The 26,068-nt window shown below is 51.3% G+C and overlaps 1 protein-coding gene across 4 annotated transcripts in view; it reads left to right on the top strand.

The window, feature by feature from the left end:
* The window catches only part of KAZN (kazrin, periplakin interacting protein), a 1,338,251-nt gene that overhangs the window by 1,184,647 nt on the left and 127,536 nt on the right, over positions 1–26,068 (top strand). For all 4 annotated transcript variants that reach the window (XM_086343801.1, XM_086343804.1, XM_086343802.1 and 1 more), the window contains one exon: positions 18,800–18,991. In XM_086343801.1, the coding sequence (XP_086199927.1) occupies positions 18,800–18,991 (192 nt within the window). The remainder of the gene's footprint in view (positions 1–18,799; positions 18,992–26,068) is intronic.

Consider the following 26,068-nt stretch of genomic DNA (forward strand, 5'->3'; position numbering starts at 1 on the left):
TAATTTTCATGATTACTGAAGGGATCTTAGTGGAAGACTCTTGGGTCCTGCCTGCCTGTGGTCTCTGCTGAAATCTGTGCTGTCAGCTCACCTGGAGAAGGGCCAGAGGGCTGTTGTTCCCTTGTCCCCTTCCTCCTGAGCTTGGGCCTTGTTGTCCGGGGTCTCCTGGATGAAGAGCAACCAGAGTGTGCATGGGGGTTCACTGCGGATTCCTGGAATGTCCGCAGCTATGTGCCCTCCGCCACTGGGGAAGGAGTGACTAGGCTGGTGAGCCGCCTGCAGTTCCCCAAGGGATGTGGTAGCAAGCCCACAGCATGCAGGGCTTTTTCTTGTTACAAGTTCAGTCACAATACTAACACCTGCTCCTGGTTAGGATACTTGCTTCTTCAGTTGGCTTATTTTCAGCTGCTTTGCTCAACTGTAGAAGCAGTTTTGACGCATCTATGAAGTGTGATGTGTGTGTGTTGTTTTGTGTACACTCCCCAGCCCTCCAGGCCCGTGCACCCACACACTCAGTCGTGTCTGACTCTTTGGAACCCCATGGACTCTAGTCATTTCCTTCTCTAGGGGATCTTCCCCACCCAGGGATTGAACCTGCATCTCTTGTGTCTCCTGCATTGGCAGTCGGATTCTTTACCCACTGAGCTACCTGGGAAGTTACACATATCTCTTCTCTTTCCCCTTGAGCAGCCTCAGTGATCCAGACTGTTTCAGATGCATCAGGAATGATGTGCATGAAAGGCCGGATGTTCCAGGGTTGCAGTTTGTGGACGGGGGAGGAGGAAGAGGAACAATCTAGGAGTTCTCACCAGAGTAGGGCAGGAGGAGGCTGGCTTGTGAGAATAAATACAGTTGACTCTTGAACAAGATGGGTTTGAACTGCTCAGGTCCACTTATACATGGATTATTAGAATAGTAAATACTACACTATTACACCATCTTCAGATAGTGGGATCTAACAAGACTCTGAGGACTGACTGTAAGTTGCATGCAGATTTTCGGTTGTGTGGAAGGTAGGCACCCTAACCCCAAGGTGTTCAAGGGTCAGCTGTCTATGGGCTTCCCAGGTGGCACTAGTGGGAAAAAACCTGTCTTTCAGTGCAGGAGACGTTAAGAGTCGTGGGTTCAGTCCCTGGGTTCTGACGATCCCCTGGAGATGGGCATGGTAACCCACTCCAGTATTCTTGCCTGGAGAATCCCATGGACAGAGGAGCCTGGCAAGCTACAGTCCATGGGGTTGCAGAGAGTCGGACACGACTGACTGAAGCGATTTCGCTCGCGTGCACGCAGCTATATATAGACCAACGAAACATCTTTGACCTGCTCAGAACCATTCACCTCCAGTTCCTCTCTTTCTCATTCTGTTTGTTCCTTCATTCAAGTCAGACACTTGGATTCCGCTGCAGGCGAGCCTAGAACCTGCTCTTCTTTCACCAGAGTTGTTTTCCCTTGGGGTGGGGGGAGGGCTGTGGAAGAGAGAGACTTCAAAGGAGAAAGCACCTCTGGCCAGAAAATCGTGGTCCTGGGGAGTTTCAGCCTGATGTAAGGCTTCCCTTGCCCCCAGCTCAGGCCCTGTACTAACCTCAGCTCTCAGGACTGTACTTGGTGCTGAGACACATACTACATGGCTCCTGCCAGGAGCTTCCAGAAAGACCTGGAAGGATGCTGTTCTGTGCAAGAGACTTCCTAGTCTGGGTTGGCACGGTCATTTGTATTCCTCCAAGGAAGACAGCCTAGGTGCTGGTCACTGTGGGTGGAAACTCTGTATCGTCCCTCTGTCTTCTTACTTTTTTTTAAGATCGAGGGGCTGGGCCCACAGTTGTGGGTTTTGCTGAACTGGGGGTGAGCTGTGCATGCGTGCACCAGTGTGTGTGGGGCGGAGTGGGGGATGGTGAGCAGTGGGGTTTTTTCAATTTACATTTTTTGAATTCTTTTCTCCTCTGCTCTCCCAGGAGGCAGCGTGCGAAGTGGAGTAAGCATTTGACCTTTGCGAAATGTTGGTGGAGTGGGCCAGACAGAGGGGGAGATGTTTGGTGGCAAACTGGCGGCAGCTCAAAGCAGGAATTCAAGTTACATCTCTGCCTTTCTCAGCCCGTAAACAGGCAAAAGTGAGGGAGGGGGCGACTAGATAGAGGGGGCTTCCATGCCTCCAGATCAGCGTCTCGTGGGCACCACCTCAGCGAGCAGCCTGAGCTGCTGGAGCCCCACTCTGGAGACTGCTCAGCAAGAAATGTTCTACCCAGCAGGTTTGGGTCAGGAGTTTCCAGGAGAAGCCCCTGGGGATCCAAGGACAAGGCTGTTGGACAGAGGGTGCAAAGGGGCTCTCAGGGCAGAAGAATGTGGCTTCTGGAAGATGGAGGGGCAGAGTGAAGAACTGACTTGCACAGAGCACTCAGACTGTGCCAAGCACTGTTCCTGTATGTGTATAGTCCGTGTGTCTATATGGACTGTATGTGTGTAATCGCTCATGTCATCCTCACAGCAGCCCATAAGATGGGTACTGTTATTGCCCCATTTTACAGGTAAGGGAACTGAGGCAGAAAGAGGTGAGTAAGTGTCTGCAACTCAAATTCAGGTCAACTCGCCTCTGAGGTGTTTCTGGTCACTCAGCTCAGGTACTTAGTAAGGATCTGTCAAAGCTAGAGGTCAGGTGTGCAGCTTCTGAGTTCAGGCGGCGTTTTCTTACGCGGGGAGAAGTTCCGTGCACAGAGGTAGTAACTCAGGGACTTGAGTTTACCCTCCTCATCCCACTGCTCTCCCCCCACCCCACCACCAAAACAAATATCACTTATTTTTCTGCGTCTCGATTATACATTTGGTTCATAGACCACACTGCTGAAATGCCCGGGTTAAATAAGGTTATTTAAATCCCGAAAGTTGCAGCACAGTGGGAGAAGGGACACAGCTGCGGGCCTCCGTTGGTCCCAGGTGGCACCAGTGGTAAAGAACTGCCTGCCGATGCAGGAGACATAAGAAACGCAAGTTCAATCCCTGGGTCGGAAAGATCCCATGGAGGAGGGCGTGGCAACCCACTCCAGTATTCTTGCCTGGAGGATGCCATGGACAGAGGAGCCTGGTGGGCTACAGTCCATGGGGTTGCAGAGAGTCAGTCACGACTGAGGCGACTTAGAACTTGATGCCTCAGAATCGGTGACTGCAAAGGCCTCTGGAGATGGGATGGACTGGGGGTGCTCCAGGCTCTTTGAACAGATTGGGGAACTAGGAGGATGGAAATGGACCACAGTCCAGAGAGGCAGGGCTGTACCCAGCCGTCTGCATGGGTGGAGTAGGAGGATGTCAGGAGGAAGACCAAGGTGGGAGAAGTGGGCCCAGGCCTCATGCATCAGAATCCCTGGGTGAGCTGACCAAGTGGAGAAGCCATTCCTTGGGCCTTGGTTGACTGCCCCTTAATGAGGACAGTAAAACCCACCATTGTAATCTTCCCAGGGATTTGGGTGGTAAGCATAAGAGAGGTGAGAGCACTGTGAAGAAAAAGTGAAAAGTACTGTACTCAGCTTAACAGTATCAGCCCGAGTGCAGGCAGCCTCTGAATGTGAAGATGCTTTTGCTCCAGCCTGGGCAGAAGGCCTCCAGCCGGCCTTGCTAGCTGGTGTACATCCTGTATTTCCATTTGAGCTCTGTTTGTTAGGATTTCGGGTTGGGGGGCCCCCAGGCAAGTGGAAGAAGAGCATTCTGGGAAGAAGCATCTCAGGGGGAGCCAGCCAGCCCTGGTTTCGGCGCTTTCGTCTCCTCGTCTGTAATGTGGGCATCACATTACCCTCCGAGGTGTGCCTGGCATGTGGAGCTTCCTCTGTTCCTGGGTTGCTGAGCACGGTCCCTGGCCTTCCAGATACAGGTTGTTGAAGATATAGTCATGCCAGAGACCAAGCAGGGTTTCCTGTGAACCAGCCCACGTGTCCCGGGTCTGCTCTTTCTCAGCCCAAGGTAATTTTTCAATTAACTTGATTGGCTGGAAACCGGGGCGCCCTTGGAGTGTGGGAAAGCATCCCAGGCCGGAAGGGCCCTCCCCTCTGCCCCCCGCTGGCTTGGGGCTCGACTTCCAGCGGGAGGATCCAATTTCACATCAGGACACCAGGACGTGATCCCAGTGCCCCTCTGAAAAATCCCAGATGGCGCCTTCTGGAAGCCCCTGTGGGCTCCGCGCTGGCGGCCGGCCTGTCCTCCTCCCCTGCCCCCGCCCAGGCTCCCTGACCCGGGCTCCGGTGGTGAGAGCCTCGGGAGGTTTCATTACTGACTTTATTGCTAAACAATTTCAAAAGGCGGCCCTGCTAGTTTTCATAAGTGAAACATTTAAAGTATGCAAAGCATATTTTATTTCTTCCTGGAGCAGCTGCTCAGTTGGGCTGGAGAATAATCAGGAGCAAGTTACAGGGATCAGTGTACCACCCCGCAGCTCACAGGCTCCACAGCCTTGGGCACCTCCCACTGCAGGAGCCCAAGATGCCCTCTTCCTTCCCTGCCCCCTCCAGGGGGTCAGGCATCCTCCTGATTGCATCAGAATTGGCTGCCAGCTTTGGCTGAGGGCTCACTCCGTGCCAGGCTCATCTTGGAGCTATTTATCTGTTGCCCATAGGCTGTCAGTGCAACCCTGGGAGACAGATACCATTGTTACCTTCATTCCCCATATGAGGACACAGAAGTGACCTGCTGGGGTCCAACAGCTAGTCAAGAACTAAGCCAGGGTGTGACCCAGGTAGCTGGTTCCAGGACTGCAGCTCTGAACCATCGTTGTTGCAATTTTATAGGTGAGGAACTTGAAGGACATAGAGGTCAAGTCATAGTGGGAGATGCCCGTTCTTAGTTTACCTTTTGAAGCACCATTTGAGACAGTGGGCCTTCCAGGTTTGCCGTTTGTCTGGGCTGCAGCCTGGATCTGGTTTAAATTCTTCTGAAAGCCCAGATCTGGTTGAGATACGGATCTTGGGAATTTGAAGATTCGGGAATTTCAGACTCGGCCGCCCTCATGTGCTGGCGTCGTTAGGAGAGCCCTGGCTGGGCCCTGGTCGCCCACTTCTCTGTAATTATTTACATCTGCGGGGGCCTGCGGCTTGCTGCACATGTATTTAACCCCTGAGTTGATTGATGCCTAAGAAACACTGAGCAGAGCGTTTCAGGCAGAGTGTTTCCAGTTTGCTTCCACATTGTAGTAGCCAGTGGCCTAGCAGTCAAGGCAGTAGATTCCAGACACCATCCTTTGGGCCTCTGTTTAAAGTAGAAAGTGTTAGTTGCTCAGTCATGTCCGACTCTTTGCGACCCCAGAGCCCACCAGGCTCCTCTGTCCATGGGATTTCCCAAGCAAGAATACTGGAGTGGGTTGCCATTCCCACCTCCAGGGGATCGGGATCAAACCCAGCATCTCCTGCACTGCAGGCAGATTCTTTTCTGTCTGAACCACCAGAGACTCAGTTTGACTATCTATAAAATGGGGATATATGGGACTTCCCTGATGGTCCAGTGGTTAAGACTCTGTCCTTCCACTGCAGGGGGCAAGGGTTTGATCCCTGGTTGGGGAACTAAGATCCTCCTTGCCACACAGTGTGGCCAAAAAAAAAAAAATTAAAATGGGGATATAAATGTCTTCCTTCCCCCGGGCTTCTTAGGAAGGGAGCTGTCCTGCTGGGAACTAGGCCAGGGAGAACCCGCTCTCTGATCAGTGGGCCAGCAGCTTCAGTCTGCTCTGTGTATTCTGGTAACGGGTGGAGAAGGAAACAGATGCAGGTGTTCTGCTGCTGACTCAGACTCGGGTGGGAAAGAAGGCCAGGGCTGGGTTCTCCCTGCAGTGGCGAGGCCTCGGTCAAATTGCTTCCTCCTGGTTGGCCATGAGCTTTGTGCTTGACGCGTGGATGGGCCACGTCATGTGTTGGTGGGTGTAACCATGCAGGGCCTTCTTTCTTTTTCCTCCTTGTGTTTTGGTAATTTTTTTCCCCTAGAGGGTGGATGCTGAAGCTGAAGCTCCAATGCTTTGGCCACCTGATGTGAAGAGCCCACTCATTGGAAAAAAACCTGATGCTGGGGAAGATTGAGGGCAGGAGGAGAAGGGGGCAGCAGAGGATGAGATGGTTGGATGGCATCACTGACTCAATAGACATAAGTTTGAGCAAACTTAGGGAAATGGTTAGGGACAGGGAAGCCTGGCATGCTGCAGTCCATGGGGTCACAGAGAGACAGACGCAGCTTAGCAACCAAACAACAATGACAAGGGTGGAGAAGAGGGAGGCAGGATGGGAGGAGGGAGTCACATATGGGTGGAGAGGGAGATGGGCAGTGCCACCCAGTGGCCTCTGTCCCTCTCCTGGATCTGTTCCTTTATGAACCAAGCCTTGGGGAGGGGAGAAACCTGTGGTGAGAGCAAATGCTGGGGGACCCAGCTGATTTTGCCAAAGTTTGTAAAAAAGGCCCAGTTCCAGTTCTGTCCCACTCTTTGACCTGGCATTTATTAATAGTTTGAGAAATATGCACAGCATGGCATTTAGGGCTGGGAGGGCTGGGAGCCTAATCCAGTTAAGAACATGAGCTTTGCAATCAAACAGACTTGGGATCTGAGTTGGGATCCACCATGCCACCTGGACCAGCCCTGTTACCTTAAACAAGGCTGTCCACCTGTCCTGGCCTCCATCTCTCCCTCTCCGTTTACATGTGTGCAAAAAGGAGAGGATGTAGCACTGTTCCCACTGAGAGAATTGCTTGGTCCGAGGCTTAGAGCCAGGCACATAGTCAGCACCTGAAGGGGACCTAGAGCCTCACGCCAAGGAAGGCTGAGGGGTTAGTGCTCACAGACCTCACCAGGTGGGAGAAGAGGAGAAAGGCTGATTTGGGCAGGAGAAGTCTAGAAATGGACTCAAGGCAGAACTTGAAAGTTTGTGCCTTCCAGGATTTCAACCCAGGGGGACTGGTCACTGCTGTCAAAGAAAAGCTAGAATCACGTGGGGGTAGGTGCTCACTGGTTTTGTGGAAGAGAATTCCATTGTCCGTTTTGCTCGTCTGGTTTCTGAAAGAGTGATATAACTTTGAGTGCTTAGCACATAGAAGGTGGCCTTAGGTTTGTGGGTTGCTGGGCACCCAGAAAGTGGTTCCTGACAGAAGTAGTTTATCAGAGTTATCTTACAGTTGCAAGGGATAGAAAATGCAAGTCAAACTGGCTTAAGAATGTATTGGCCCACATAACTGAAAAGTTCAGGAGTAGATTCTGGCTTCAGGTGTGGTGTGATCCAGGACACGGATAGTATCTGGATCCAGTCTTTGTCTTATTGGTGCTCCCTTCTTGGCCACCAGCACCTCCAGGCTCCATCCTCTCATCCATCATTAAAAAGAGCATCTCCCAGTCCAGATACCGACTGATTGGACTGACCTGTGTCATGTGCTTCCCCTTCTAAACCAATCACAGTGGCCAGGGCAACTCAGCTGTCTTATTGGTCAGCTTGGGTCTTATCTCCACCTTTGAACCACATTCCCATGACTCCTACCCAGCAAGTGGATAGGAGCGGGCTCCTTAAGGGCCCCAAGGAGGCCTGGAGACCTGGCTTTGGAACAAGGTAATCACTGCTGCTGCAGACCATCAGGGACTCAGCATTTAGGTGTTAGGAAAGGGCTTGCCTTTCCACCCCCAGACAGATGCTGTATTTGGGCAATGTGTATTCATTCTGAAGCTAGAATCACCCACTGAGTGGCTGTTGCAGACCCCTGAGGACTCTGAGGCTCCTACTGGCTGTCAGTGCTTGGCAACATCAAGCCACATGTCCAGAAAGTCTGCCAGAGACTGTTCTTTCTGGGCTTCAAGAGCAGTGGACACAGGAAGCAAAGATCAGGCCAGGCCACCTGCAGGCCCATGTTCTGCAGCACAGATCCTCGGGTTTGGTTGTGCCTGAGAATGAGGAAGCTACGTTCTAGAGATTTGTGATTCCTTCAATTCCCCCAGGGCATCTCTGCTTTAGAACCTGTGACCGTCATCGTTCCAGGGCTGGTGCCTAGCACATGACTGGTGCTGAGTTGGTGCTTGGTGAGGGACGGTCGAAGGCTTCCCTGGTGGCTCAGTGGTATCTGCCTGCAATGCAGACAGATCTGAGTTTGATCCCTGGATCAGGAATATCCCCTGGAGAAGGGCATGGCAACCCACTCCAGTATTCTTGCCTGGAAAATTCCAGGGACACAGGAGTCTGGCAGGATACAGTTCATGGGGTCAAAGAGTCAGACAAACTGAGCAACTTAGCACGCACACACGCATGAGGTACGGTCGAAGGAAGCAAATCCCTTCCCTGGAGAGAATCAGATTCCTGGGGTGCGGAGCTGGATGGGCACAGCTCTTCATGAGAAACAGGGGCTTCCCCCACTCAAGATTGTGGAAGAGGATTAGCTTGGCAGTCAGGAGCCAAGGATGGTGTGGCCGGAAGGTGTGTTTATGCACCAGCAGCTGCACTGAAACAGCTCTGCAGGAAAGACAGATTAAACAGTGCCTCAAAGAACATACAGTTACTGTGAAATATGAGAAAAAGACAAAGGCTGCATCACCTGGTACCTGCCAGGCCCACCCCACCCACTTGTAATAAAAATTACCAGGTGGTTCTCCCGGGCCCTGGAGCAGCCTTGGGATTAATAGTTGAGAAGCAGCTGGGAGGTTTTTGAGAATCTCCTCTTGTTTGGTGAGTGCTGTATTGTGTCCCATCACCCCAAAAGCTTTAAGTGTCGGGATCACATAACAGAGACAGACAGAACCTGGAAATCTCTAGCAAAGCATGGTTCCAGCTTTTGTCTGCCTGCCACTTGCCCTGTTCCTGGTTTCTTGGGTCTGTCTCATGTGCAGGGGGCAGGAGGGGAGGGACGGAAGAGTAGGCATGATGAACAGAGGTGGTCCAAGAGGGCTGTTTTCAGCTCACTATACAAAAACCAGGCAGGAGGGGAGCCCAGGCTGGGTCTGCGAGGACCAATCAAGCAAAAGGAAGTGATTTCAAGTCTCTTCTTAGTCCTGGAGGCCCAGCCTTCAGGCTGCTCTTCCCAGATTTCTCTCTCCACAGACCGTTACGTTCAAGTCCCACCTGACTCAGTGTCCCTGTGGAATTCCGGTAATGTACAGAGCTCTGAGGAACCTTTGAGGCTGAGTCTAGAACTGAGGGCTACATTGCTTCTGTTGCCTCTGCTGACCTGACTGAATCCAGGATTCCTGGCCCCACTTAGCTTTAGGGTCAGCTTGGCCAAGAGGTTCTGTGACCTCAGGCCTTCCAGTCTCGGGGAAGGATGCAAACAGTGGTGTCTATCCAGGAGGGTTTGAGGGCTCCCTGTTAACCACAGCAGGCCCTGAGAGGGAACATACGCTTTGCCAGCCTTGGGGAGAGCTTGCAGACTGGCACCCAGACCCAGAGGAGAAGGGGTAGAATATAACTCAGGGGTGACTGGAAAAGGCTCTGCAGCCAGACCTTCTGAGTTTAACCACGTTTTCTCCCTGCCTTGGTTTCTTCTGTAAAATGGGTATATCCCCTTGTGTTACTGTGAGAATCAAGAATTAATGGTGCAAGGACTTAGAGGTGTTTTGGCATGCATGAGAGGAGAGGCTCACTGTGATGATGATGATGCTGCTTGAATTCAAGAACAGAGGGACTGCACTGTGGGAATGCAGCTGACCTCTTTCTCGTCATGTGCTCCCGCCACATAAAGGCAGAACCGAGGAGGTGCCCTTAGACCACTGGCGAAGACCCTTACCCTCTCTGCCTGGGCAGTGCGTTCTGCCAGCAACCCCCTCTCTGGCTCTTTCTTTTCAAGACTCCCCTCTGCCATCAGGCACTGGATTCTTGGGACCCGAATACATGTGGTCCTGTTTAGCCTTGGGGCCTGGGAACCCATCTCTCATGGGGATTTGATATGAATCATTGTGCCTCAGTCTTGACATTTAAACACTCCAAGAACAACCTGATTCCTAATTTTTTTTTAATATTTGTCTGTGCTAGGTCTTAGTTGTGGCATGCAGGATCCTTTTTAATTGTAGCGTGCAGAATCTTCAGTCGCAGCGCTCGAACCCTTAGTTGCAGCTTGTGGGATCTAGTTCCCTGACTAGGGATCCCACCTGGAGCCCCCTGCACTGGGAGGTGCAGAGTCTTAGCCACTGGACTACCAGGGAGGTCCCTGATTCCTAATTTTTGGAACAAAAGTCATCCTGATGTTCTGAGATCACTTCCTGGGCCAGATTTGGCAGTGATGACAATAATGGCAGTCATGGCCACAGTGGTGCCTTTTGAACACTCACAGCCTGCCGACCGCTGCTGGACCGACCCATGGTGGGGGGCTCATGACCCCCAGGCTGACCTGGGCTCCATCCCACAGCCCTCAGTGTCTCTGAACTCGGGCGGGGTCACCGCAGCCCTGCGTAGGTGCTATGAGGATCCGGTGAGATGAAGCCTGTAATCCAGTGAGCGGCATCCTGCACAGTCAGAGTCTGAGAATGTGGCAGTGCCATCAACCCCTGTTTCTGCCAGAGAGGGTGTTTGGACTGGGAGAGAACTGTGGCGTCGTTAAGCAGAGCATCGTGCCATCCAGAGTGACCTCCATCCAGCCAGGGCCAGCGGGGCATGGTTCTCAGGGCATCCAATTTCTCTCCCACAGAGCAGGTGTAGCTCAAGTGAATGGAGGTAGTCCACCGAGCCTGGGGCTGGATTCAAGTTCCCCTTCCGCTGAGCCCTGCTAGGGGTCAGGGGGATGCTGGGCCTGGTACCTGGATTGGGGAGGAGGATCTATAAAAGTCAGTTAATGGAAAACCTGAACTATGTTACTGACTCTCCCCTCACCCCCACCCCCGCTTTTTTTTGGTTGTATAATTCCCTACAGCAAAGTAAACAGGTCTTAAGGGTACAGTTGGAGCTTGGTGAGTTTTGACAGATGTGTGTGTGTCTGTGGTAGTTTTTCAAGGTGTCCATCTATGACGAGCAGCCAGGGACTGTCACTCCAGCCTAGGCTCCACTTGGAGCCCCTCCATGTTCTGGCTCCTGCCCTCCCCCTGCAGACAGGGTGACTCAGCCTTCTCTGCCATTTAAGCCACCCCTCCCAGGCTGGGAGGCCCACAGGTCAGGGCTCTGAGGTCAGTGAGGCCAAGGCCTTTCCTCAGAACATTGGGGAGATTTGCCCTTTTCTATAATAATGGTCTTAACGAGTGACATGTGACCCCCATTTAGAACCTTCCGGAATGTTCCACTTAGATGATTGCTTTAATGTTTACCACAGGCTTGGGAGACTGGTCTTGGCTCCATTTTCAGATAAACTCGGAGGTCACTTGTCCTAAGGTCAAATAGCCAGGAAGCTGGGGAGCCGGGACTGGACCCCGGGGGCTGACCCAGACGTGCCTGGCCCACGTTCGCCTTGCACCGTGCTCGGCGCGGGCCTGCCAGGAGCCCAGTGCTGGGCTGGAGCTGGGCGTTGGGTGTCATCAGGGCCCCTGCTGCCTCCGTGGCCACGTCCTTAAGGAGCTACATGGGGACTGTGCCCCTGGGGGGGGTGGTGCACGGAGTGGTGGCTCTCTGTGACACCCAGCTCCACGTAGGAAACAAGAGTGAGCCCATACCTGCTGGTGGGGTGGGGGGGGGAGGCAACCCTGCCTTACCTGCCATCTACCAGGGTGAGCACACAGCACTGTTGGGTTCCCTCTGTGTCACCCACGGACCCTGTTGCCCTCTCCTCCTGCAAGACAGTATAGTGTGGGCAGGTGCTAAAGCTAGACCACTGGCTTCTACCCCTGACTCTGCCTTTTACTCCAAATGACATTGGTCAAGTCACCTAAATCCTGTGCCTCAACTTCCCCATCTGTTGAATGGGATGATCCTACTTTATGAGGTTATTGTGAGAATTCACTAGTATCTGTTAGGCATGTGACATACTTCAAACAGAGCCTGGAGCACATACCTTGCGCTCTAGAAATGTTAGTAAAGAAGTCATTGTCATTGACACAGTAATTACAGTATTATTGCTGTTTGGACCTCTGGCTTGCGAAGGATAGACTCACAAACCTCTCGAATGGAGACAGCTCAGAGGACTCTTGGATGGTGCCCTACAGTCAAGGAAAATAAGCTTTTTTTCCTTTCTCTTGTTCCTCTCTCGTCCCAACCTGATGAGCTCACAAAAATTAAGCCAGGAAAGGACTTGGGGCTCTTCCCTGGGGCCAGGAGTGGCGGTTGGCTCCAGGAAACTGGTAGATCAGCAGGGAAATCAAAGGCTCTCCAACGCCAGGTGGCCCTGCCCAGCTGGTGCTGCTGCAGGTCTCCACACAGGTGCAGGGCTGAGCTATGCTCGCCAGGCCCAGGCTCTCTTCCCTTAGCATCTTTTTGTGCCCTCTGTGCATGTTACCTCCTTGTTACAATGTGGCTGCTGCAGTTCTGACCACAAATCTACTCTCCAGGCAAGAAGGCAGGGAGGAGACAAAGCCTTTTTTCTTTTATTAAAAAAATTTTTTTGTCATATTGTTGCTTTGCAATGTTGTGTTTATACTGTACAGCAAAGTGAATCAGTTATACTTATACATATGTTCCCTCTTTTTTGGATTTCCTTCCCATTTGTTGTTGTTTGGTCACTAAGTCAAGTCTGGCTCTTGTGAGACCCCGTGGACTGTAACCTACCAGGCTCCTCGGTACTTGGGATTCTCCAGGCAAGAATACTGGAGTCGGTTGCCTTTTCTTTCTCCAGGGGATCTTCCCAACCCAGCGATGGAAACTGTGCCTCCTGCATTGCAGGCAGATTCTTTACCATTGAGCAAAGTCCTTTTTTCTTAAAGGGCAGTCTCAGGGACTATCTCCTATATCTTATCAGCCAGACTGAGTCACACAGACAATTCTAGCTGCAAGGGAGGCCAAGAAATGGCATTTTTTAAACGCAGAACACTCACTGCTCTCACAAACAAAAGATGTGCTAGGGAGGCACAGGGTCTCCCCAGCTCCCTTCGCCACCTGATAAGTATGCCACACCCCCTTGCCCTTGAGAAGAAGGCCCTGGAGGCTTCTGCTGTGTGGCCTGCCTGCTGGTAAGGCCACCCCTGAGGGCAGCACCATTGGTGACTGGCGGCTTCCCGGAGGAGGGCGGCAGGGGAAGAGCCATCTCCCAGGCAACACTTACTTCCGGCTTCCTTGGCCAAGAACATTGCTGTGTCTGTGGCTTCCTGGGCACCAGGCCCTTTCACCACCAGGCTTCCCTGGTAGCTTAGACAGTAAAGAATATGCCTGCAATGCAGGAGACCAAGGTTTGACCCCTGGATCGGGAAGATCCCCTGGAGGAGGGCATGGCAACCCACTCCAGTTTCTTGCCTGGAGAATCTCATGGACAGAGGAGTCTGGTGGACTACAGTCCATGGGGTTAAGAAGAGTTGGACACAACTAAGCGACTAACACACACACACCTTTCACCACCATTCGCCCACTGCCCTATGATCCAAGGGTGCGTGGTTTCCCAGTGACAGGCAGAAAGGTACACAGTCAGTCTTTGCTGTTTGTGTCCCTCCACAAAGGCTAGAACAGTTTCTGCAGGAATGTGGCTCCTTCCCCAGCTTTCGGCACAAGGCTCCCTCCTGTCCGTGAGTCTGCAGCCAGCTCTGTGCCAGATGCCTCACAAACCCCACTTCTTCCCTTCCCTGCTTCATGCCCCTGGACGACCACTGACCCCCGGAGCTCCGTGTCCTGAAGGGGCGACTCTGTGCTCTTCACATGAGGTGAGCACAGCTGAGGAACTGAGTAGGTTGTGACTAATTTACATGTAAGTAGCCACGTGTGTCTCATTGAGCAGAGCAGCCGTGAGCCAGAGCAGGGACCCCTGCCCTGCGAAGGGGAGGAGCGCAGCATTCCTCTAGATTCATGAAGAGTGCATTCTTCTAAGGGCACTGATACTAGATGTCAGGCGAGTATAATCTCGGTTCTGTTTGGTCTCAACAAAAATTTGAAGCAACGGACATAAAGCCCTCAGCACGTCACAGCTCTTAGACAGACCATGTTATAGCTTTCTGTTCTAAACAGACCATGTTATAGCTCTTAGATCAGTGTTACAGCTCCGTGTTACAGCTCAGTTTTATTTAGAAAATAGCAGGAAAATACATCCTCGAGGCGTGAGGGCATGCCGACCCAAAGACGAAGAGAAGAGAGAGCCCCGGCCCTTTGGCTCCTCTTTTTATGTTTTTTCCTCCTCCCTAGGCCTGCGCTATGCAAATTGGGCTAGCCAGGAGTGCTGTTAGTTCTACCTGAGGTCCTCACGCCGGTCCTCGGACCTTCCTTTGACCTTCCTTTGTTCTATTTTCATGGGCTTTTCCCATCCTTGTCTTTTAGCCACTGCCATTTTGGACTCCTGTTTCCTATTCTAACTACCTAACATTATGAAGGCCCAAAGAGGGACAGTGACTTGTCCTAGGTCACACAGCGAGGTAGCTGTCCTTCTGAGGCAGAAACCCAAATCTTCCAACTCTCACTTCTTCATTGCTCCTGGGGGATGAGTTCACTCCCCTCTGTGCAGAGGGGAAGGGGAGTTGAGAGCACACACAGTTCTCATCGTGTGCACGTTTAAGTATATCACACGTTCCTATCATTCCGTTTCACGGTTGAGGCCACTGAGGCCCAGGGAGGGGCGTGCATGCATGCTAAGTCCCTTCAGTTGTATCTGACTCTTTGCTACCCCATGGACTGAAGTCCACCAAGCTCCTCTGTCCATGGGATTCTCCAGGCAAGAATGCTGGAGTGGGTTGCCACGCTCTCCTCCAGGGGATCATCCCAGCCCAGGGATCACACCTGAACCTCTTGCGTTGGCAGTCAGGTTCTTTACCGCTAGCACCGCCTGGGAAGCCCCCAAGGGGGGGAAGTGCCTGCAGATGGTCCCAGAGCAGGTAAATGGGCTTCAGTCTTGTGAGGTTCTCTGTGATTGCAGTCCCAGACCTGTCACCCCTCTTTGCCCCTGGAAGGGTCCAGGTGGTGCAAGATCTAGTCTAGAGGGGGCAGGGGCAGTTCCTAAGCTTGGACAAGCCTCTCTCTTTCTGTGGAGTTGTTTTTCCAGCCTGGTCTCCTGAGACTTGGCTCCTGCAAGAGCCACACCTGGTTCCCGCCCTCCTGCTTGTTCAGAACCTGACTCCAGGGGCGGGGCCTAGGTGTCCAGTATACCTATTAGCAACCTGAGCACAGGAAAAAAAAATCCACCTTTGCCACTGTTAGCTCAGGAGAGGGACACGCAGCCCCATCTTGCCCTCATCCAAGTAGCGGTGGAGGGAGGGCAGAGAAGGCTGTGCCAGGCTGCTCTGTGCCTTCACCTCCTTCCTCCCAGGCCATCATCCAGTACAGCCCTTTCTCATGATGGCCCCGTTTCATTGTGACGGAAGTAGGGTTGCTGGATAAAACACAGCACGCCCGGTTACATTTGAATTTTAGATAAACATCGAATCAATTTTCAGCATAAGTATGTCCCGTGTAATATTTAGGATACACTTATATTAAAAATTATTTGTTATCTAAAATTCAAATTTAACTGTGCATCTGGGCTTTTTTGGTTCGTTTTGCTTCACTTTGTTTTGTTTTGCTCAATCTGGCAACCCTACAGGGGTGACATTGTGCCCACACAGTGTACATGGCAACTGAGAGCCAGAGAAATCACAGAGCTTGCTCAGGGTCACAACAAGGCCCTGGTCAGGCCTGGATTTGAAGCCAGGTCTCTTGGAATCCTCTGCGGTCTGCATAGATAGCAAACAACCTCAGTGGCTTCCTCTGGGCAGTTTGAGAAAGCCCTAAAATAAAATAAAAAACAGTTCTGGCTTCTACTTGCCTGGTAATGTAAATATAAATGGGGTACTTAGCAGTCACTCACACCCTACTGTGAAATAGACATTTGGTGACTGTTGAGGGGAAACAGTCCCTGGCAGCTGTGACTGGGGAGAATTGATGAAGGAAAGTGTCTTGGCCTATTTGGGTTGCTATAACAAAAATACCGGATGGCTTATAAGCCACAGAAGTGTCTGTCTCACAGTTCTGGAGGCTGGAAGTCCAAGACCAGGCACTGGTAAATTCCATGTCTGGTAAGGACCCTCTTGGTGATTCATAGCTGTCTTTTTTGCTTCATCTTCACCTAGTGGACAGGTCACTAATCCCATTTATGATGGCTCCACCCTTGTGATCTGATCAGTTGTCTTCACATACTGTCATCACCTGGGGATTAGGTTTCACATGTGATTTTTTTTTTTTTTTGGCTGCACTGAGTCTTCAATGCAGCATCCAAGATCTTCAATCTTTATTTGCCGGCTGCAAACTCTTAGTGGTGGCATACTAACTCTTAGTTTCGGCATGTGAGATCTAGTTCCCCAACCAGGGATAGAACCTGGGCCACCTGCGTTAGGAGCGTGGAGTCTTAGCCACTGGGCCATCAGGGAAGTCTCTCACATACGAATTTTGAACACAAATATTCAGTCTATGGCAGAAAGTGAGAATGAAAGTTCCAGAGTCTTGAGTACTGCTGGAGATGGCGAGCCAGGGCTTGGGGCACAGTGTGTGGTTGGGGTTAACATGTTTTATAATCTGACCCTGGCCTACCCTTTCCTCCTGTTCTTCCTCACCTGTAACTGTTCACTGGTTACCCAGGGACCTCTGGCTTCCCAGCACTTCTCAGGCTGTTCCCTCTGCTCACTGCCCTCCTCCCCAGTCTTCCACGACCTATTTCAAATATTCTGTGCCCCAAGCAGGTACTGCCATTGCTTTGTGTTATAATTACTTGTGTTGCTGCTTCTACTCGCTGGAGACTTTTTGAGGCTGAGGGTGTTCCCTTCCTTTTGGACACCAGGCAGTCCTGCAGTATAGACAGCTTGCAAGTGTTTGCCTAGAATAAGAGCAGGGGAGGGACCCCCAATGCAAACTTCCTACTTTGTAGGTTTTCTAAGAGACTTGGACATTCCCCAGCCTGCACTTGAGTCTGTTCGTGTGAGAGCAATCAGGAACTCCTCCGCAGATAGCCTGCCTCCCTGGGATGCAGGTTTGGGTTCCTTTAGCCCATCTGGGGTCTAGGAGCACCAGCCTGAGGGTAGGACCTGTCTGTGACATTCACCCAGGGGTCCCCAGGGCCTGCAGGAGCAACTGGCTTGGAGTAGGTGCCCGTGAACTCTTGCTGGATGGATGGATGGGTGGATGGTTGGGTGGGGGGATTGTCTGATTGTCGTGTGTCGTCATACAGTGTTCAGGACACTTGAGGCCCCTCAGTGAATGCGGGCCTCCCACATTAGTGAGGGGTTTGGGGCGTGTCGTCCAAAGTGCTGTCAGAATTGGACCGTGGGTGGGGCCGTTTTAGGGCTGTTGATGTAACTGTGGGGCTGAGACTGCCCGACAGGGAGGAACCTGTGAAGAAGGAAGGAAACCCTTCTGGCAGCCCAGAGGCAGGACAAATCTAGCACCTTCAGAACTGAATGTCTCCCCCAGGTGGCCTGAGGAAGGCCTCCGATGGGGTGACAAGGCAGCTGATGGGCAGCCAGGGAGGGAGGGTTTAGAGCTCAGGAATGAGGTGCTGCACTCTGTGGATCAGGCTGGAGATTGGCTGGGGACTGAGGAGGAGCTGGGTGGCCAGGGAGGCCTCTGCTCATGTGGGTGGCAGCTGGACCCAGATGGCCTCAGAGGAGGTAGTTGAGGTGGACCAGGAACAGGGGCTGGACTTGGTGCCGCCTTTGCCCAGGCTTCTGGGGGCAGAGGACCCCAAGTCCCTGAGGCCTCAGCTCTGCTCCCCCCGCAGCCTGCCCCCACAGGCTTGACTCTCCCTTTGGGTCCAGGATCCCCGAGGAGTGCAGATTGTGGGACCTTAGAGAACAGCGCACACCTGGGAGGAGCCTGGGGAAACACCCCTGCTTCACTGGCACTGAGCACTGGCTGTATACACAGAGCCCGTCTCCAGGAACAGGCCCCGTGAGAGGAGGGAGCCTCACCACCCCATGAGGCTTAGACCCATTTTACAGAAGGGGCAGCTGAGGCTCAGAGTGGGAGGGACTTGCTTGTGACCACACTCATGGTCAGCAAGGGAGCCAGACCAGAGACCCTGGGGCCTCAAGAGCTGTGCTGTAGCTGTGCCCTCTGACCCTCACAGGCAAGGACTGTGCCCGCCCCCTAAGGATGGAAAGAGCTTGGCCTGTGGCAGAGAGAGGTACCAACCTGCGGGAGGGTGTGAGCTTAGTGATGCTTCCGAGGCCAGCCACTCTGGGCCTGCTTCCATGAGCTTCTCAAAACCTCCTTTAATCAGTCTCTAAGTGAGGTGAGCCTCTTGCCTGGGTCTGCCCCGTCCTGAGTTACTGTTGTGCCGACTGTGCCTGGAGTCAACCAGGTCTGGGTTCAGACCCCACCTCCATTACCTACTCAGTTTATGAACTCACGGAGCTTCTTAGTCTCTCTGCACCTCGACTTCCTAACCTGTGAAATGGGGTCAGATCTCCTGCCTCCAAAGGTTTTGGTAAACAAGGTAAAGCATGTGAAGTGTAGCTGGGTATGACTGTAATGCTCCCGCCCTCTGCAGGGAGGGAGACCCCGGCCATTGGAGTGGACGCTCTAGCTGCAGCCACAGTGGAGCCCTAGACAGTGTGGAGGGATAAAGGGGTGGGGATCCTACTCGGCGTGGTCTGCAGACTGTGGGTGGGGCCCAGGACTGGGGCAGAGGCTCTTTGCAAGAAGTTTGTTTTGGGGTTTTCTTCCTGCACACAGTAGGAAAGGTGCTGAGCACATAGCAACAGGAAAAACAAAGCACCTTCAAACTGTCCCCAGAAAAGTGAACGAGCGCAGCCAGCCTCCCCTGTCCCTTGCTCTAACTACATGCCCTTCTCCCCTAGCGCTCCTGCGGGAGGAAGTGTCCCGGCTCCAGGAGGAAGTCCACCTTCTCCGGCAGATGAAGGAGATGTTGATGAAGGACCTGGAGGAGTCGCAGGGTGGCAAGTCCTCTGAGGTCCTCTCGGCCACCGAGCTCAGGGTCCAGCTGGCCCAGAAGGAGCAAGAGCTAGCCAGAGCCAAAGAAGCCTTGCAGGGTGAGTGACAAGTCGGGGACAGCTCCCTCCTCTCCCTCACCTGGGGCTCAGCCGGGGCCACAGGGGGCACCGAGAGCCAGGGTCCTGCGTCTGCAGGGGGAGTGGCGTGGACCCGGGAGTCTCCTGGCACGGGCTGCCCCTTCCTTCTTGGGTGGAATCCTGTGTCATGCTGGGTCGGGTACAGGTATCTTTCCGTCCTGCGGTGTGACCACCTCAGGTTCGCCATCACGGCTGGTCATGGGGCGCCTCCCTCCTAGGTGTGATTGGCAGGTGGTCAGTTATCTTTGCTGACCCAGGGTGCTGCCCCAGCAGTTGGGTCTCCTCTTTCCCAGAACCCTCCGGGTCCTGCGGTGCCTCCCCTGCAGGACAGTGTGGCTGTGCAGGGGTCTGTGCTGGAGGACACGTCCATCCGCCACTTCACTTATGCTCACCATGGTGGGCTCCGCAGGGGAGGGCTTGGCCTCTTTTTGCTTTTACTTGGTCTGAAGGAGCTCCCCTCTAAGAAATGCAGCACCCAGCCCTGGGTGGGGGTGGGGGAGCAGCTGGGAGAGAAACCACTTGAGGAGACAGGCGGTCAGTGGGCCCACGTGTCACCTGCTTTCCTTAGTGCTGGCCTGGGATACTGGGGGCTGACATACCTCTCTCTCCTGGGAGCCACCTGCCACACTGTGTCTCAAAAGGTTATTTGAGAAAGATTGGAAGGCTTCTCTGAATAGTCCTGCAACAGGAAACATTGGGGAAGAAAATATTTGGGGAGGTCTACCTTGATCTCTTGAGCCTGTCTTAGTATCTTTGATTCTCCTGGGGAGGGAAGAGGCAATAAAGCTTGGCAAGCTCCTTCCCACTTACCGCTGGCTAGAACCGATAAATACTCTCTGAAGACTTTGTTTCTGAAGCCAAAGCAGGTTTATTCCTTACATTGATTTCGGGCTGCTGTAGCAAAGACCCCAGAACAGGGTGGCTTAAAGAATCTGTTTCTCCCTTTCTTCTGTAACTATCCCAAGGGTGTTTCAGGCTGGTGGGCCTCTCTGCTCCCCTTGGCCTGTGATGGATCCAGGGAAAGAGCTGAAGTGCAAGGTCAGAGAGTGTCTTTGGCAGGAGTGTGATCATTTGGCTGCAGGGAGTGCTCGGGGTCTGTGTCCCAGCTACAAGGCTCTGGAGGGGTAGGAGTTGGGGGTAGAGAAGGAGAAGAGATTTTGCTAGATGGTTAGTTGACTCTGTCCTCCTGGGTTTCTCTGACTGGAGGTGTGAAGTGAGCAGCAGAACACTGGTTAAGCCAACTGTCTGTCCAACACCCCACCACCCAGGAAGCTCAGGAAACCATTGAGCCCTCATCCAGGTGTTCCAGCCCCTTTTTGTATCCTTCTCAGCCATACACGTTATTCTTCTGGTGGGCCCACTTGGACAGTGCTCAGGGTGGTCTGTTCAGGCCACGGCGGGCAGGTGGTCTGTGTCATGGTCCAGCTGACGCCGCATGATCAGAAGTCCCTGTGCCAGGCACGCACACTTTCTCTACACAAGCCTCTTGCAGTCCAGGAAGATCTGTGTGAACCCCCTCCACTCCCAGCTTCCCGGAGGCCCTGGAACATCCCTACCTTTCTCAGGAAGAAGAACCCAAAGTCTCAGGAGTCTCCCATACAGGGCACGTGTTCCTGGGCGTGGGACATATGAGCCGGTGTCCTTTGGTCTTGCCAGGCTTTGCGATCCTGCAGAGTTGGGAAAGCAGCCAGACACTGTCTCAGCCTCCTCAGCCACTGTTCATTGCAGGACAGAGACACCTGCCTTCTGTGTCCTGGGCCGAGGAAAGAGTTCTCACCCTTATTCTGCCTTCTGGACCCGTGAGAAGGAGGAATCCCTCTGTCTGCTGTTCCAGGGCCCAGGGGAATGGGCAGGCAGGCTCCTTTACCCTCCACTCCCCAGCTCCTAGGACAGACGGCCTATACTCTCTAGACCTCAGCTTTCTGATCTGAATGATGGGACAGTGACAGTGAGTTACATGCGGTCGTGTCTGTGAAGGCTGTTACTATGATATGCATCCTTCTCTGTGTAGCCCACAGGGCACAGAGCTTTGTAGGCATTTCTTCCCATCTCTGGGCTGTATGATTTCTTATCCATCCCCAAAGGTCTTCAGGGCCTTGCTCAGGGACCCAGAGATCCCCTTGATGGGGCAGCTCCTTTGTAGGAACAATAATCTCATCAAGAAGGATTTGCCAGTATTCATTCAAAGAAAGCTTTATTGAACACCTACTATGTGTTCCAGCGGGCTTCCCTGGTGGCTCAGACAGTAAAGAGTCTACCTGCAGTGTGGGAGACCCAGGTTTGAACCCTGGGTCAGAAAGATCCCCTGGAGAAAGGAGTGGCTACCCACTCCAGCATTCTTGCCTTGGGAAATCCCATGGATGGAGTCTGGTAGGCTACAGTCCATGGGGTCGCAAAGAGTCAAACATGACTGAGCGACTTCACTTTCTTTTTTTTCTACTGTGTTCCAGCACTGCTCTACGCACTTGGTCTACCATTCACCCCAGTCCTGCTGGGAGGTATTAACCCCGTTCACAGATGGACACAGCTGAATGAAGTTCAGGGAGATTAAGTAACTTGGCCAAAGTGACAAGCTAATTATCAGCAGAGTCCAAAACTTTATCCACTGTGCTAAATCCCTTTTCTTCCCTCTGGATGAGGTCACTAGGGATGAAGTCAGCCTGGACAGGAGAGACTGGAGGCCACCCTAGCTCAGTAATGGGGACAACAGATTCTGGAGTCAGATCTGGGCTTGAATCCCAGCTCTGTCACTTACTAGCTATGTGACCTAGGGCAGATTCCTTAACCTCTCTGAACCATAATTCTCTTGTAGAAGGTAATAATACCTGTTTTTCTTATAATTGGGACCAGTTGTAACTGGTAGCTACTTCACAGAATTCTCGGGAGGATTAGAGATATGAAGCACTTGGCCCAGTGCCAAGAACCATTAGTGCAAATATTTAGTGATGATCAGATGAGAGCGGGCTTGGCAGACCTCCTTGGATCTCTTTGGAGATGCTGGTCACCTGATTCCCACTCAGGGTGGCCCAGACCCTAGACCCCTGAGCCCATCTACGTTCATGGTAGCAAGTGTTCCTGAAAAGCAGTGAGGTGAACACCTTCAGCGCCTCAAGCATCCTGCCTGGCGTTCCACAAAGTCACAAAGATGCTTCCTCCCCGGCCACAGCATGTGGTGAGTAAATTGCAGACAGATGTGGGCAGAAGGAGACTGGGGCATGAAAAGGAATTTATATGCCCTTAATGAGAAAGATGAGAATAAATGCACCAGCCAAGAAAGCTGCAGATGTTGGACAACACTTGTTAACAACCAGTGTCCCTACAGTGGGAAAATGCAGAACCCCCAAAGACCTCCACTCTGGTGGTCCCCACCTGGCCACCCTCACTCTGGTAGCTTGGGTTGGTTGAAACTAGAATTTTTTTTTTTAATATTTCTATATTTGTTTGGTTGCACTGGGTCTTAGTTGCAGCACACAGGATCTTCAGTCTTTGTTGAGACACGCTGAATCTTTAGTTTCAAGATCAGGGATTGAACCCAGGCTTCTTGCTGCACTGGGAGCTCAGAATCTTAGCCACTGGACCACCAGGGAAGTCCCAAAACTGGCATTGTTCAGTACGTGAGAAGATTAGGAACCCAAGCAAACACCCACGACATCAGGCCATGATTCCAACATCAACAAAGAATCCAACAAAAAGAATCAAGTCTGGGAGAATTGGGGTTTAGAAGGTTTTGCCGGGATGAGTCTGGGAATGTTTGGTTTAGGACTTTGGTCTTACCCTGAGTTCAAAGGCAGAAGCTCTGAATGATTGTTTAATAAGGAATGGTGTCGTCGAGTTTGTAAACTTACCGCAGAGTCCCTGCATGACCCCAGCTCCACACACGTGGTGAGCCTGTTGCCTGGGGGACTCCTTTAGGGTGTCTTGATCTCCCCCTCAGTTTCATTGATTTCATTCGAGATTCAAGGCATTACAGAAACAATGATCATGAAAATTTCCTTCTTCCCTCTTTTAATCACTTAACGGCATGTCGAGTGTGTTGAGCGTTTTCCCGCAAGGATAAATACTCCTTGAAAACATAATTTTTAGTGACTCCATAATGTTCTGCCGAATGGAAGCCCTGTAATTTATTTAGCCACTTTTCTGTTATTGGATATTTAAGTTGTTTCCGCTTTTTTTCCTTTTCATTCTTGCTGTTATGTAGCACTGCACTATACAGATCTGTTTAAATCTGTTTTCTTAGGACAGCATTTATCAGACCTTCTGGTCTCTGGACCACTTTACACGCATAAAATTGATGACCCCAAAGAGCTTTTGTTTATATGGTTTAGATCTATCAGTGTTTGCTATCTTAGAAATTAAAAGCAAAACATGTCTATATTATCATTAATTTATTTTAAAATAACAATACTAAACTTATTACATGTTAACATAGTTTTTAAGTGAAAAATTACTGTTTTTTCCTAAATAAAAAAACTTGAGGGTGAAGAGCAGCATTGGTTCACAGTTTTCAAAAACTGTTTAATGTCTGACTTCATAGAAGACTGCTGAGTTTTCATAGTTACTCCTCAGTCAAGCTACTGTGGTTTGTTGTTTTGATTGAAAATCTAGCATCACACAGATATGTATCTGGAAGAGGGAGGAGTAAATTAATTGTCTTATTAGATAACTGTGGATATTTCTCTTGATGCTATACTAGAACTCACCAAATGATAGTTTTTAGAGGTGTGCTGAGTGTGGACTCTAAATCCATATCCAATGAAGGTTTTGTGCTCTGGATGGACAAAACCATTGGTCCGATTGGCATTTTAAATGGAAATTGTGGATCAGTGGTAAAGAATCTGCCTGCAGTGCAGGAGACCCGGGTTCAATCCCTGGGTCAGGAAGATCCCTAGAGAAGGAAATGGCAACCACTCCAGTATTCTTGCCTGGAGAATTCCATGGCCAGAGGAGCCTAGTGGGCTACAGTCCATGGGGTCACAAGAGTCAGACACAACTGAGCAACTAACACACACACACACACACACACACACAGAGATTGTACCCAACATGATTTTTTGGAATCTAACATTGATCACTCAGAAAATAATGGTTCCCTGAGTGATTTGAATCCTCCAAAGGTTGATATATTTCATTGTCCAACATCAAAAAGTCACATCTGTTAACATCACCACCAATCTCTTTAGAAAAGTCTTGAGGAGCTGGTAAAGTCCTCGTGGCAGATCAAGTTTACCCAAATTCTGATTTTCACTCAAAATTTCAAGTTTTATAACTGGCAACAAATACTGTCACTTGTTTTCCTAGAAGTAATAGACTTACTTATTTGGTAACTTATTAGTTCAGTAGTTTGCCAGATACTATAGTGTATGGTGGTCATTCTTTCCCCACTCCAGTACTCTTGCCTGGCAAATCCCATGGGCGGAGGAGCCTGGAAGGCTGCAGTCCTTGGGGTCGCCAAGAGTCGGACACGACTGAGTGACTTCACTTTCACTTTTCACTTTCATGCATTGGAGAAGGAAATTGCAACCCACTCCAGCGTTCTTGCCTGGAGAATCCCAGGGACTGGGGAGCCTGGTGGGCTGCCGTCTCTGGGGTCGCACAGAGTCGGACACAACTGAAGCGACTTAGCAGCAGCAGCAGCGCTCATTCTTTCAATTACAAATGATGTCCTACAAAAAGTGACTAGCTAGTCACTCAAACAGTTTCAGGAATGATTTTCCTTGAGACGGACGTTGTGCTTTGATATGCAACAAAAGAGTTTTAAGTGTACTTCCCATTTTATTTAAAAAATATGTACTTGGGGATCAAGTTTGAATAGAATTAATTATTTTTACCTCTTCCTCAAGGATATTGTTAAGTACAACTGCCCCTCCCTTTTTTCCATCTAAAGACCATAGTTACTACTTACGCAGTTTGATGCCACTGTCATGATTTCTGCAAGGATGTCAACATTTTACCCAGCACAGCTTTTTTTTTTACCAACATTACAAATATTTACACAGTGAAAGAGGCAAATAAGGTCTAAGTCCTGTTATGAAATAGTCTTCCTCTTGGACCCCCTGAAATGTTGTTGGTGGTAGTGGTGGTGACAGCCAGCATTTTTGAGCACTTTTAGCTCAAAATGCCACACACTTTAGCTCATTTAATTTTCACATGAGTATGAGGTGGGCTCTGAATGTGCCAAGATTACACAGCAGTACCTGGTTCGGGTCAGGTTCAGACTTCAGCAGGGACAGAGATGGTATTACTGTAGGGGATATAGCATGGTAAGGAGGCCAGCCTGTGTACGGGAGTGCGAAGGTGGAGGGTGGCAGGGGATGATCACGGTGAACCCCAAGGGTTGGACCCTGGGGTTCAGGGACATGGAGGTTTTGAGCAGGAGGCAAGTATGAGGAATGAGGTGTTAAGATGGTCCTGTTGCCCTTTCCTACCCTCTCCTTGCCTTGCAGCCTCATCTCTCTCCTTCTGGCATGTGGACACACGTGTTACATATGTATAGTTCCCCAAGATGCCTGTGGATCCTCTCCCTTCTCTGGGTCTTTGCATTTGCCCTTTCTTCTCCCCCAGCCTCCTGAGGGTCATTCTTCCTCCAATTCCCAATTCAGGCTCTGCTTCCTCCAGGAACCTTTCTGGACCATCTCCACTTGATGGGTCCAGGGCCTGTGGTTGGCAGGATCATACCCCTTCACCCCCAAGATGTCTACCTCCCAATTTTCTAGAGCATATGGATATGGTGGTTTACATGGCAAATGAGAATTAAAGTTGTTAATCAGACATCCTTAAGATGGAGGGATGATCCTGTGGGCCCAGTGTAATCTCATGGGTCCTTCAAAGTGAAAGAGGAGGCAGAAGAGTCAGACTCAGAACAAGTCAGAGAACAGGCTGGAGATTTTACGTGAGGACTCAATCCATCAGTGCTGGCATTGAAGATGGAGGCAGGGGCCACGAGCCAAGGAATGTGCGTGTCCTCTCGAAGCTCGAAAAGACAGAAACAGATTCTTTCCTAGAGCCTCCAGAAGGAAGATTGCCCTGCCCATACCTTGA

The sequence above is a fragment of the Bos grunniens genome, chromosome 16 (assembly GCF_055505025.1).
Source record: "Bos grunniens cultivar Pamir isolate PY7600 chromosome 16, Bosgru_T2T1.0, whole genome shotgun sequence".
Classification (NCBI taxonomy): Eukaryota; Metazoa; Chordata; class Mammalia; order Artiodactyla; family Bovidae; genus Bos; species Bos grunniens.